This window comes from Pan paniscus, chromosome 11 (genome assembly GCF_029289425.2).
Source record: "Pan paniscus chromosome 11, NHGRI_mPanPan1-v2.0_pri, whole genome shotgun sequence".
NCBI lineage: Eukaryota > Metazoa > Chordata > Mammalia > Primates > Hominidae > Pan > Pan paniscus.
Window position 1 is genome coordinate 46961034 of NC_073260.2, and position 13457 is coordinate 46974490.

General features: G+C 37.2%; 2 protein-coding genes across 7 annotated transcripts in view; one reads left to right on the plus strand and one right to left on the minus strand.

Moving 5' to 3' along the window:
* ASPN (asporin) overlaps positions 1-11332 on the plus strand; it is a 31471-nt gene extending 20139 nt beyond the window's left edge. For both annotated transcript variants that reach the window (XM_003807841.5, XM_063594329.1), the window contains exons 4-8: positions 955-1168; positions 2501-2611; positions 6965-7058; positions 7766-7904; positions 10052-11332. In XM_003807841.5, coding sequence (XP_003807889.1) covers positions 955-1168; positions 2501-2611; positions 6965-7058; positions 7766-7904; positions 10052-10249 — 756 coding nt within the window. In that variant the 3' untranslated portion in view covers positions 10250-11332. The remainder of the gene's footprint in view (positions 1-954; positions 1169-2500; positions 2612-6964; positions 7059-7765; positions 7905-10051) is intronic.
* The window catches only part of CENPP (centromere protein P), a 295833-nt gene that overhangs the window by 152808 nt on the left and 129568 nt on the right, over positions 1-13457 (minus strand). The gene's annotated exons all lie outside the window — the stretch shown is intronic.

Below are 13457 nucleotides of genomic sequence, written 5' to 3' on the forward strand. Positions count from 1 at the left end.
CAAAAAGGTCCTGAAGACGCTTAGTGGCCTGTCATCATTCTTGGTAAACACAGAAAATTCTCTTTGAACAATCTGGCAAAGAGTAAAGAACTGAGATATGCTCATTTTGCAATGAAAATCGTTATCAGAGTTACCAACATGTCCCAGTTTGCCTAGGACATTCCCAGTTTGGGTTCTGAAATCCCCACATCCCATAATCTCATGATCTGGGCAGACTGAGATGGCTGGTCACCCAAGCAGCCATGCACCCTTGGACATGTTGCAAAAGACTTGTGCAGAGAGCACACTCACACTGGTACGAGCTCTTTTTACTCTCTGGAGTTATTAGACCTCCTCTGCAGGATGCTGTCTTATTGCCCTGAGAAATACCCAAAAAACTGATAAGAGATTGAGTCATTTCTCAGGATCCATTACTATATCCCCAATATCTAAAATATGCCAGAATGCTGAGGGCACATGGTAGGATTTTTTTCCTTACAGGCCTCTGTTCTGGGAGAAATGGTAAACATTAGTAAATATGAAAGAAGTGAGGTTTTCAAAGTAGACAAAATCATGCAAAAGTATATTTGGTGTGCATTAAACATAGTTTTGTAGAGTAAATAGATTTTAAGATAAGATAAAGATAATATCACTGGTCACTTCCCTGAAGGGAAATAGGAGGCTGAGTAGAGGTTGAAGGCTTAACCATATGAAAGTATTATCTATTCAAAGATTAAAAAGATGCACTTCTATCTAAACCAATGGCACAACATAATTATTATAGCTCTGCACTTTTCTAACTCAGTAGTAAAATTTTTTTAAAAGCTTAGATTGGGCTGGGAAAGTTTTTACATGGGTGATCTAGTACACCACTGATATAAATTGTACTGATTTCCATCATTGGCTAATCACTGTAGAATACTGGTAAATCAAATCCACTTCCTAATATTGTGTAACTTTCTATGCTTGATCAAGGGTCTGATCCTGAACAACAACAAGCTAACGAAGATTCACCCAAAAGCCTTTCTAACCACAAAGAAGTTGCGAAGGCTGTATCTGTCCCACAATCAACTAAGTGAAATACCACTTAATCTTCCCAAATCATTAGCAGAACTCAGAATTCATGAAAATAAAGTTAAGAAAATACAAAAGGACACATTCAAAGGAATGAATGCTTTACACGTTTTGGGTAAGTTTTTCAAATGAATGGGACATCTTGAAATTATAACAAACAAGCAGATGTAGAACACTTTATCGTCACTATTAAGAATAATTTCCAAAATTAATTTTCGAATAATCTTTGCCTAGATAAGCCATTTATAAACCAATTAAAATGTCCAACAAAATTTTTAGCACTTAAAGAAAATATGATCTTTGTAATACTGTCTCTCTCTCCCTGAAGAACCTCCTTTGAGGCCAGGCCTGGTGGCTCACGCTTGTAATCCCAACACTTTGGGAGGCCAAGGCGGGCGGATCTCCTAAGGTCAGGAGTTTGAGACTAGCCTGGCCAACATAGTAAAACCCTGTCTCTACAAAAATACAAAAATTAGCCGGGTGTGGTGACAGGCGCCTGTAATCTCAGCTACTTGGGAGGCTTAGGCAGGAGAATTGCTTGAACCCAGGAGGCAGGGGTTGCAGTGAGCCGAGATTGCGCCACTGCACTCCAGCCTGGGTGACAGAATGAAACTCCATCTCAAAAAAAAAAAAAAAAAAAGAACCTCCTTTGAAACACTTAGCGTGGTTTCTGTTTCTGACCAGACCCTAATAAAATATAACTTATTATTTAATTTAAAGGTAGTATTTTTAATGTATTGCATAAGCTACTCAAATATAATACACAAAATTAGTTTGGATATTATTTGGAATGTGCACCTAACATTTGGTTATCTGCTTTAAGATTATCGATGTGAGGAATTTTTTGTCTTATATTTAAAACTCTACCTGATTTTATTTCTGACACCTATCATATAACCATGCCATCTCCCTATAATATCCATTCAAAATTCATAACCAAGATACTAATTCATTTATTCATTTAATTCAACCAAGTGCCTGGCCTCACTTACTGGCATTTCTTCAAGGTTATATTTCTGCTAACAAAACAACAATTTCTAATTGACTTACAATTTAAAAAAAGTTTAAGACACAAAAATGTACACAGAAAAACATAAACATTTTGGATTATATGAAGGATGATCTTTTTTGATGCACTATTACAATAACAAAACCTTAATTGTGCTCATGGTTGGAGGAGAGTGAAAATGTCACTGATATGGTAATTCAAAGTCAAAAATAGTGAACTTCTCATATATTCCAGTTTACATAATACAAAGCCGTATTTTTCTGATGCTGACAGAAAGGACAGTAGATAGACAGAAGCAGATATACCGAGTGAAAACGAGCCTAAAGGACGAAGCTCACGCTTCTTGGGATATTCATTCTTGGGATGTGTCTCTCTGCGCTGTGAGTTTCCTTTATATACAACCTATGTGTGCTAAGTCATGTCATTCTCCCCTGACAGAAATGAGTGCAAACCCTCTTGATAATAATGGGATAGAGCCAGGGGCATTTGAAGGGGTGACGGTGTTCCATATCAGAATTGCAGAAGCAAAACTGACCTCAGTTCCTAAAGGTTTGTATTTACTTTATCTAAGATATGGTATTTTAAAGTTGTCACCTTTCAATAACGATTCAATCTAATATTGTAAACTGTGCAGTATACACTGCAACTAGAAATCTTTGCACCAGTAAATCTGGTCAATATAGTCTACACACACATAAAATGCCATATGTAGTGCCTTTTTCCTGACAGAATTAAGCCACAATTTTTTTACTCCACTAAGAATAAACATTAAGAAGCAATGAACTTTTAGTTTTCCTTCTCTTTCCTGACATGTACTCATTTATACCTGTCATTCTGTGCAGTACCTGTTAGAGGTGGAGAATTCTATACAGAAGAAAGCAGAGAAAGATAGATGGGGCAAGAGACCCTGTCCCCAGGCATTTAGCCACAGTTTGAGGTGAAGCCTATGAGCCCAGACTGGGCAGCCCCTGGCTCTGGCAGGAATGGACATGCCATTCAAGGCAAGGCATTTTGTACCCAGCTTCTTCCCAGGTGTACTGTGAAGATTAATGGGCCAATACACAAAAAGGTCTGAGGACAACATCCAGCACGTAGGAAGTGACCACCTGTGACATAATCATTACCAAGATGAGCACTGTGCTCTTTATCATGGCTTTGTGTGACCCAAGGCTAGCATCTCAAGTAGAATGCTCCTTAAGTCTGCCAGATGACCAGTGTTCTAACCCATTACTTCCAAGCTCCCTGTCTGATGATGAGCTGCATAGGATTGCCTTTCTTGGAACTCTTGCTCAAAGTCTTGCTTTCCTTATTCCCAACAAGGGCACATGCTCTCTTTGCTTTGATGACTAACTGGGCCAAAAATAACCCCTATGATTAACAACATATTTTTACTTTCCAACAGCTCCGTCTTTCAGTATCCATGAGTTAAAGCAGCAACTTCATCACGACCCCCTCTAATCTACTCACCTGATCCAGAAGATCAATAAAACAAACATATACAGATAATTTAAAAGACACAGTAAAGCTGTTATTATTAATCAAGAGGTGACCTTTCACTTAGGTCACCTAAAGATCATCTAAAGTAAAAGAGGAAAGATAACTTTTCTATCCAGGAAAACAACAGTTTAATTCAGAACTATACAAATCCAAAAAAACACCTCAGTGTAGCTTTAAAGGAGGTGGATGTTTTTCTACAAGAAACCAAAAATGTTACATTTACCTTCCCATTTTAGAAAAACAACAAAAAATGCAAATGCTACCCAATAAGTTAAACATATAAAATCCCTTTCATCTGCTGGAAGATAACATCCAGTAAAGGAGAGTGAAGACAAAGAAAAGAGGAAGGTAGAGGGAGGAGAGGAGGACAGCCTACAGGGCTGGAGGAGGGAGCTGCTGTTCCAGGCCACATCTCCTGACATGGCCATTCTTTATGTTCACACCAAAAGTCTTTCCTACACTGCAAAATTCTATTTAAATTTCAAAGTGTATCTTAAAAGTAAAGGTTTAACTTCTCATGAGTTTTCAAGATTCTTTCAAAGCCAAAAGGAATCTTTAGAAATTTAAATTGGAATCAAATCTCTCAACTTAAATAACTATTCCTTCAAATCCCCTTGACATTCAGAATTCACTAACCTGTGAAAGCTGACTGCCTGCATGGCATAATCCAGTCAGTATTACCCCCTGTGGCAAGATGAAAGGATGCAGGTATCCTGAGGGTCCTCACCAGACCCAACAAGTTATCATGTGGACAGGATGAAAATGTCTTCTTTCCTATTCGTTCAGGAAGTTCTACTGCATAATATTATGTGGGGAAGAGGGGAGACCTGTTTGAAGACAGGGTGGGAACAGAAATTCCGGTACAAAAGTGTGCTAACATTTGTCAGCAGTTACTGAGCTTCTGCCAAATTCACACCTCTGCTCGTTTTATCCTAGAGGCTACACTTCAATCTTCTCTCTGGTTACCCACCTTCCCCATTTCCTAAGGGACACAACAGTTCCCTCAACTTCCACAAGTCCTCTCCCAGAGATTTTTCTCTTCCAACTTTGTAGAACCTATTCTAGAATAGGCTGGCACGTTGCACCAGCTATTTTTCTAGTGATTTTTGTATGTATGATGGATCTGCTCTAAATTAGCAAATAATGTCTTTGAGGACAGAAACTTTACCTTACATACTGGAGGGTCCACATAATCATTCCATAAATACAATTAAGCTCAATTAATCAAAATTCAAGAAATTAGAACCTTCTCAGTTTAGAAGAATTATTTTTCTGCTCCCTAGTTTATTTATTTTAAAATTCAAAATAGATTCTGTTATCAAAATAAATTCAGTCATGGAAACTATTATTGCTATTCATAAAGATGTTTCAATTATCTTCATCCGTCTTTATTGCTAATATAGAAAGGAAATATTTCATCAAGACTTGAAAAAAGGAAAGCATTTTCCAGCTAGCTAACCAGATACTTGGGTTGACAAATAATACTTTGTATATAGGGCTAACAAAATGAGGTTTGATGGAATCTTCTGGTCAGTCCCTTTCATTCCAGCTTTAGTTCATTTGGGGAGAGTGGGGGTCAGGATATGCCCCGTTGAGAAGAGAAAGAACGATTATTCACTGGGCACCTGCCATGTGCGGGGGTACTACAGATACACCTAGTTTACACAAAAACTACTGCTAATTGAAAGAATAGAGCCAGGCACAGTGGCTCATGCCTGTAATCCCAGCATTTTGGGAGGCCAAGGTAGGCGGATCGCTTGAGGTCAGGAGTTCAAGACCAGTCTGGCCAATATGGTAAAACCCCATGTCTATCAAAAATGCAAAAATTAGCTGGGCATGGTGGTGCACACCTGTAGTCCCAGCTACTTGGGAGGCTGAGGCAAGAGAATCAGTTGAACCTGGGAGGCGGAGGCTGCAGTGAGCCAAGACTGCGCTACTACACTCCAGCCTGGGTGACAGAGTGAGACCCTGCCACAAAAAAAAAAAAAAAAAAAGAAAAGAAAAGAAAGAATAAATACTGCAATGACCTGAACATATCAAATAGGGTAAAAATCCGTGTTTATAATGGTGTTTTTAAAAAAACACAAAAAACCTTAACTGGTCACCTCTGGGCATTGCATGAATTCATTACTTGAATGAATCAAGTTTTGCTGCCTTTTCTATAAAAACAATCTTACAAAGTAACTAAATAATTAATGAAAGAAAATTCTTTAGAGAAGAATTCCAGCTAATAAATCCATCAAGAATGACATCAGGAAGTCACCATTTTCCAATTCCTAATGACAGAATGGATCTAGGCAACAATCGTGCATGAATGCTAAGAACCTCAGGTGAAAGGCTGATTTACTTTTATCTGAATGTATCTCTGCATCTGACTACCAGGGCATAGGAAGAAGTTAAAGGATCCTGATAAATGATATCACATGGAAGCTGTCAGCCAAATCCACAAAAGGAGTGTCTCAAACAAATTAATATGGAAATAAATCAAAAGAAGAGGGAGAAAAAAGGAGGGAGTATGTTGTACATTAAGAGAGATTTCAAGGCGATAAGAACCAAATGTATTTGTAAACTTCATTTAATCCTAACTTGAACAAATCAACTGTAAAATGACGTATTTGAGACAAGTGGGGAAACTTTACTATATTAGATGACAGTAAAGAATTTATTAATCTTGTTAGATGTGATATTAACAGGGTGGTTATGTTAAAAAACAAAAAACAAGATGACCTTATCAGTTAGAGACATCTAGTTGAAGAATTTATAGAAGAAATGACATTATGTATAAGATTTGACTTTAAATACTCCAGCAAAAGAAATATGGCAAAATAAAAACAGATAAACCGATCAATAAATAATTAATAGAGTAGATAAAACAAGATAGGAAAAATGGAGATAACTGTTGAAGCTGAGCATGGTGGTTCATAATACTAGTTACTATTTTTATGAATGGTTACAATTTTACCATAATAAGAAGTTAATAAAAAGTAGGTACCAGGCTGGGTGTGGTGGCTCACGCCTGTAATCCCAGCACTTTGGGAGGCCGAGGGGGGTGGATCACCTGAGGTCAGAAGTTTGAAACCAACCTGGCCAACATGGTGAAACCCCATCTCTACTAAAAAGTACAAAAAATTAGCCAGGTATGGTGGTGCGTACCTGTTATCTCAGCTACTCAGGAGGCTGAGGCAGAAGAACTGCTTGAACCCAGGAGATGGAGGTTGCAGTAAGCTGATATCACGGCACTGCACTCCAGTCTGGGCAACAAGAGTGAAACTCTGTCTCAAAGAAAAAAAAGAGTTAGTGCCTAAAAAGTCGCCTAAATCCATAATCTGAAACTTGAAAAGTAAACAAATAGTCAATTGGGCTTAGCGATACTTGACTTAACATATATCTTTCTCTTCTTATTAGGCTTACCACCAACTTTATTGGAGCTTCACTTAGATTATAATAAAATTTCAACAGTGGAACTTGAGGATTTTAAACGATACAAAGAACTACAAAGGTAAACGTTCCCAAAATTTTAACTTAGAATGATACCTCCTGGAGAATGTGCACAGGGACCCTGGTAGAGATCACTGTCTGTTTAGCCAGTTGCTGTTGGAACTGGAGAGTGTGAAGGGAAAACTAGAAAGAACCACAATTGGCCGGGTGTGGTGGCTCACGCCTGTAATCCCAGCACTTTGGGAGGCCAAGGCGGGCAGATCCCGAGGTCAAGAGTTCGAGACCAGCCTGGCCAACATGGTAAAACCCCATCTCTACTAAAAAATACGAAAATTAGCCAGGCATGGTGGAGGGCGCCTGTAATCTCAGCTACTCGGGAGGCTGAGGTTGCAGTGAGCCAAGACTGTGCCACTGCACTCCAGCCTGGGCATGGGCAACAGAGCGAGACTCCATCTTAAAAAAAAAAAAAAAAAAAAAAAAAAGAACCACCGTTATTACCACCTCTGCTGATAGGGGAGAATCAAGTGAAAAGAAGAAAATGACTTTTCAAATTTCCCTTTTGTTAAATTTAGGTCAAAGAATTTTCTGACAAAACTGGAAGATAGTTGTTACATACTGAAGTAGGTTATTAAATAAAGTAATGAAATATCTTTGAACATATATATAAATAGGACAGGCTTATATTCTAACTAGTTTGCGGTGTTTTCAGCTAACTCTATCACACCTAACAATCTGTGTAAGACTTGATGCATTTTATATCATTTTTAGGCTGGGCCTAGGAAACAACAAAATCACAGATATCGAAAATGGGAGTCTTGCTAACATACCACGTGTGAGAGAAATACATTTGGAAAACAATAAACTAAAAAAAATCCCTTCAGGATTACCAGAGTTGAAATACCTCCAGGTAAAACATTCTACTTGTGTTCAGTAGATATTGGTACTTTTCTTCAGTTTTTATAACACACTTTAGCACACCTCAAGCAAAGACCAAGTAAGCAGCAAGGGTGATTCAAACATAATGACTCTCCAGGTTGCATGAGGTGTTTTAAGAAGTAGGAGAGCTTTAGGAGAATGGTTTCTACATTGACGTCACAAGAAAAGCTCAGGATCCATTTCCATCTTTTGGTTTCTCCTGTTGAAACTGCTGAGGACATTGCAGCAAAGCCGCTGGCACAGTTAATTTCAGATTTTAGGGCAGGGGTGGCTACGCAGAGGCAGGACTGGTCAGGAGGACATGGAGCAGTGTCACGTGTCCTTTTGATCTGGAAACATTTCTCAAGGCAGAGCAAGAGGATTAGGCTCCTGGTATTTTCGCTTTCAGTGTGGTGCTAGGATAGACATGTATATATTTTTTTAAACATTCCAACCAGAATACAGTATATAACCAATTTAAAGTCACCATCTGGAGCATCATGAGTTCCCATTTTGTTGTTTGTTTTTATTCATTATTAGAAATCTTTTCCTTCTATTTGACAACTCTTAACTGGCTGGAAGGGGCCACAGATTCCTTGGAGAATCTAATAAAGATTTAGATCTTCCCAAGAACAAAAGTTTTCATCTTCCAAGGAGCTTGAGAACAAAACTGGGCAACAAGCCACTCTGCCTCTTCTCTTTTTCTTTCCGATGTATCTTTAAACAAGTTTCGTTCACTGTACTCCTTTGAGATACAAACCATCAAAATGAATGTAATATAGGCAGGTGCTAATCTCAAGATGACAACTTTTGCTTTGACTTTTCCAAATGCTGCATTTGGATGTCTGTTTAGCCAGTGACTACAACTTGAGTCTGTCCTCTCTCAAGCTGCCCCATCCCTGATGTCATTTCTGCTTAATTTGCTCCACAACTCTGCTTCCAGCTTCTGGTCTCTCTTAAATCTACCTATACTCTTGCTAGCATTAATTAAATGAATAGAATTATAACACAAACAGAAGAACACATGTCATAAGCATATATTTCAATGAATGTCCACAAAGTAAACACACTGATGTCCAGCAGGTTTTCATTCCCAGTGAGATCAGTACTATGGTAAACTATACCTTGCACTTATATTGAGCAGCTGGGGGACTGAACACCAAACTTAAATGTTTTAGCAATGCCTAGAATTTTCATGATTGGTCTCATATCAGTCTTACTAAGACATAAAGGCAGAATCTAGAGGTAACAACAGCCAGGGAGGATATCCCACTTTGGCCAGCAAAAGACTTCTGCTCTTCAGCACACCAAAATGCTGTCAGTTAAGTAGATTGCTTTTATTTCCCAGAAATCTCACTGTTACCAAAAAAGGCCAAAGAAGAAATTAGAAGGGCTATTAAAGGGAATGAGGGAAAGTTCCTCTATTTACCATACTTTTTGAGTAAGAATTTAATTTAAAAAGACATGTACACGGCCTGTAAAATTGTGACTTGTCCACTGGTGTATATAAGATCAAGTGATTTCAATTATTGATGCTATATTACAATTCTGCATTTAGGATGTTGATAGATCTTTCTATAAAACAACTTAGAAAAATTCTCCTTTGGTCACAGAAAATGCCAGCTAATAATTCTTCACAATCAAATTGTGAGCCTAATTCTTAGAGCATTAAATTTCATTCTTCTGATCATTTCTAATGTTTTAAATGCACTATTGTAAATATGGCACTGAAGTAACCATATATATACACATAAATATGTATATTTAAAAATATGTATGTATGTTTATAAAAGTAAACATTACGCATGTATGTATTTATGTATATATGTATGTATGTACGTATGTATGTATCTATCTATCTATCTGGAGAGAGAGACAGCGACCCATGTGACCAGGCAGTATGCTCTGGGCCCTGGCGGGAGTCCTTCCCCAACACTTTTGTGTACAACACATGAGCTTGAGTTTTTATAATAGGTATTTAACATGCATAAGTGAGTACATCTACTTTACCTGAAAATACATTCAAGCCAATGTAAAATAAACAGATGAATAAACCCACAAACAAACGGTGACTACAGAGTATCTTCCGTTTACATTTACTGGGTATTTTTAATCCTTTCTTTTTTCCTACTACAACAGATAATCTTCCTTCATTCTAATTCAATTGCAAGAGTGGGAGTAAATGACTTCTGTCCAACAGTGCCAAAGATGAAGAAATCTTTATACAGTGCAATAAGTTTATTCAACAACCCGGTGAAATACTGGGAAATGCAACCTGCAACATTTCGTTGTGTTTTGAGCAGAATGAGTGTTCAGCTTGGGAACTTTGGAATGTAATAATTAGTAATTGGTAATGTCCATTTAATATAAGATTCAAAAATCCCTACATTTGGAATACTTGAACTCTATTAATAATGGTAGTATTATATATACAAGCAAATATCTATTCTCAAGTGGTAAGTCCACTGACTTATTTTATGACAAGAAATTTCAACAGAATTTTGCCAAACTATTGATACATAAGGGTTGAGAGAAACAAGCATCTATTGCAGTTTCTTTTTGCGTACAAATGATCTTACATAAATCTCATGCTTGACCATTCCTTTCCTCATAACAAAAAAGTAAGATATTCAGTATTTAACACTTTGTTATCAAGCATATTTTAAAAAGAACTGTACTGTAAATGGAATGCTTGACTTAGCAAAATTTGTGCTCTTTCATTTGCTGTTAGAAAAACAGAATTAACAAAGACAGTAATGTGAAGAGTGCATTATACTATTCTTATTCTTTAGTAACTTGGGTAGTACTGTAATATTTTTAATCATCTTAAAGTATGATTTGATATAATCTTATTGAAATTACCTTATCATGTCTTAGAGCCCATCTTTATGTTTAAAACTAATTTCTTAAAATAAAGCCTTCAGTAAATGTTCATTACCAACTTGATAAATGCAGTAGCATAAGAGCTGGTTTGGGGCTATAGCATATGCTTTTTTTTTTTAATTATTACCTGATTTAAAAATCTCTGTAAAAACGTGTAGTGTTTCATAAAATCTGTAACTCGCATTTTAATGATCAGCTATTAGAAGCTTTTAATAGCATGAAAATTGTTAGGCTATATAACATTGCCACTTCAACTCTAAGGAATATTTTTGAGATATCCCTTTGGAAGACCTTGCTTGGAAGAGCCTGGACACTAACAATTCTACACCAAATTGTCTCTTCAAATACGTATGGACTGGATAACTCTGAGAAACACATCTAGTATAACTGAATAAGCAGAGCATCAAATTAAACAGACAGAAACTGAAAGCTCTATATAAATGCTCAGAGTTCTTTATGTATTTCTTATTGGCATTCAACATATGTAAAATCAGAAAACAGGGAAATTTTCATTAAAAATATTAGTTTGAAATAAAATATTTGTGCTTTGATGTTATTTTTCTTCACCCACCCAGCAATATAAACTATTCTTCAGAAAACTCTAATCTATATATAACATGTTTAGAGCAGTATTAATGTCAATTATTATTACTTTTTGTTTTGTTTTGAGATGGAATCTCGCCCTGTAGCCCAGGCTGGATGGAGTGCAGTGGCCTGATCTTGGCTCACTGCAACCTCCGCCTCCTGGGTTCAAGCGATTCTCCTGCTCCAGCCTCCCAAATAGCTGGGATTACAGGCACATGCCACCATGCCCAGCTAATTTTTTGTATCTTTAGTAGAGACGGGGTTTCACCATGTTGGCCAGGCTAGTCTCGAACTCCTGACCTCGTGATCTGCCCGCCTCTGCCTACCAAAGTGCTGGGATTACAGGCGTGAGCCACTGAGCCTGGCCTAATGTAAATTCTTAATAACAATAATACATGTTATTAATACATATAATAATAACAATACACCATGTAATTCCTATGCTATGAAAGATAATCACCTTTATATTAAGCTACATCAAAAACAAGATTTTAAATAACTTGGGGGTGAGGGGGAAAGAACAACATTACAGATATACAAGAGATGGAGGTTTGGATTTCGAGGTTAAGAATGGGTAAATAAAGTCTTATTCTTCACAGTGGAGTTACTCAACTTTGGCTCCCTTGACATTTTGGGCCAGGTCATTCTTTGCGGCAGGGGCTGCCCTGTACATCTTTTAGTTGCACCCTGGTCTCTACACACTAGATGGCAGTAACACCTGCATCCCCTGCCCTCCACAGGTTTTTGTTTGTTTTTTATTTTGTTAAGAGACAGAGTCTTGCTCTGTTGCCCAGGCTGCAGTGCAGCAGTGTGATCATAGCTCACTGTAGCCACAAACTCCTAGGCTCAAGCAATCCTCCTGCTTCAGGCTTCCAAGTAGCTGGGACTACAGGTGCATACCACTGTGCTCAGCTAATTTTTTGTGGAGACAGGGTCTCACTTTGTTGCCCAGGCTGATATTGAACTCCTGGCTTCAAGTAATCCTCCAAGCCTTAGCCTCCTAAAGTGTTAGGATTACAGGCATGAGCCACTGCATCCAGCCTCCCCTCTACCTCTATAGTTTTGACAATCAACAATTTCTCCAGAAATTGACAAATGTCCCTGCAGGGAGTGGTGGAAGGTAGGGCAAAATCTCAGCAGGTTGCAAACAACGGCTTTACAGGAAAGTTAGTCAATTTCTAAAATGACATATCTGGAAACCTGGAACAAAACTGCTACTTTTTTGAGCAAAAAAAGAGGGAAGACCATGGTATGAGTAGAGGGATGATGATAGTATGATTTTAATAATAAATGTTCACCACCAGTAGTGCTAGAACCAGCAGTGTCCCGGGTTGCAGAACTTTGCCTTGGAAATCCAGTTCCATTTATAGTCTTGGGCAAGTTACCACCTCTCTGAGCCTGCTTCCTCACCTATAAAGGGTAGGGGTGACAACACTGAACAAGGTTGTTATGAAGAATAAATGATAAAAATATATATGCAATGCTTTGTAAACCATAAACATTTACAAAGAAAAATAAAAGATCATGAAGTCCTTAAAGATAAAAGAAAATACTATAATAATCACTCAAAAATTAAAATATTCTAAAGTTTCAATTGCTTTAATAAACAAAATAAATTTTTCTACAATGTAACAAAAAATTGTGATATCATGGCACTTATAAGAACATATGTAAAAGTAAAAAATGTTTATTGACATTGAAAAAACCCAACATCTTGAAATTCATCATTAAAATCATAAGGTAAATACTAAGGTTAGAATAAAAAACAGATTTATCTATGATCTGAATAGTGGAGCTTAAAGTAGCTAAGTTAATCTTTTTATAAAAAGAAAAGACAAAACCAAAATTTTAAAATACTGGAAATGATTCTTGAAATCCCTGCAGTTAATTCACTGAGGTTTATGTTTATTTTCAATCCTCCAGCTGTTAGCCATTTTTGGTTTTAAGTTTGCAAAAAACAAATCACTAATAAAAATCATAAACAACCAAAACTGCATTAACATTTACTGCCAAAAACACATTTTCTGGTGAATACAAAATATTACCCACTGGAAAAATCCATTAAAGATTGAAAACA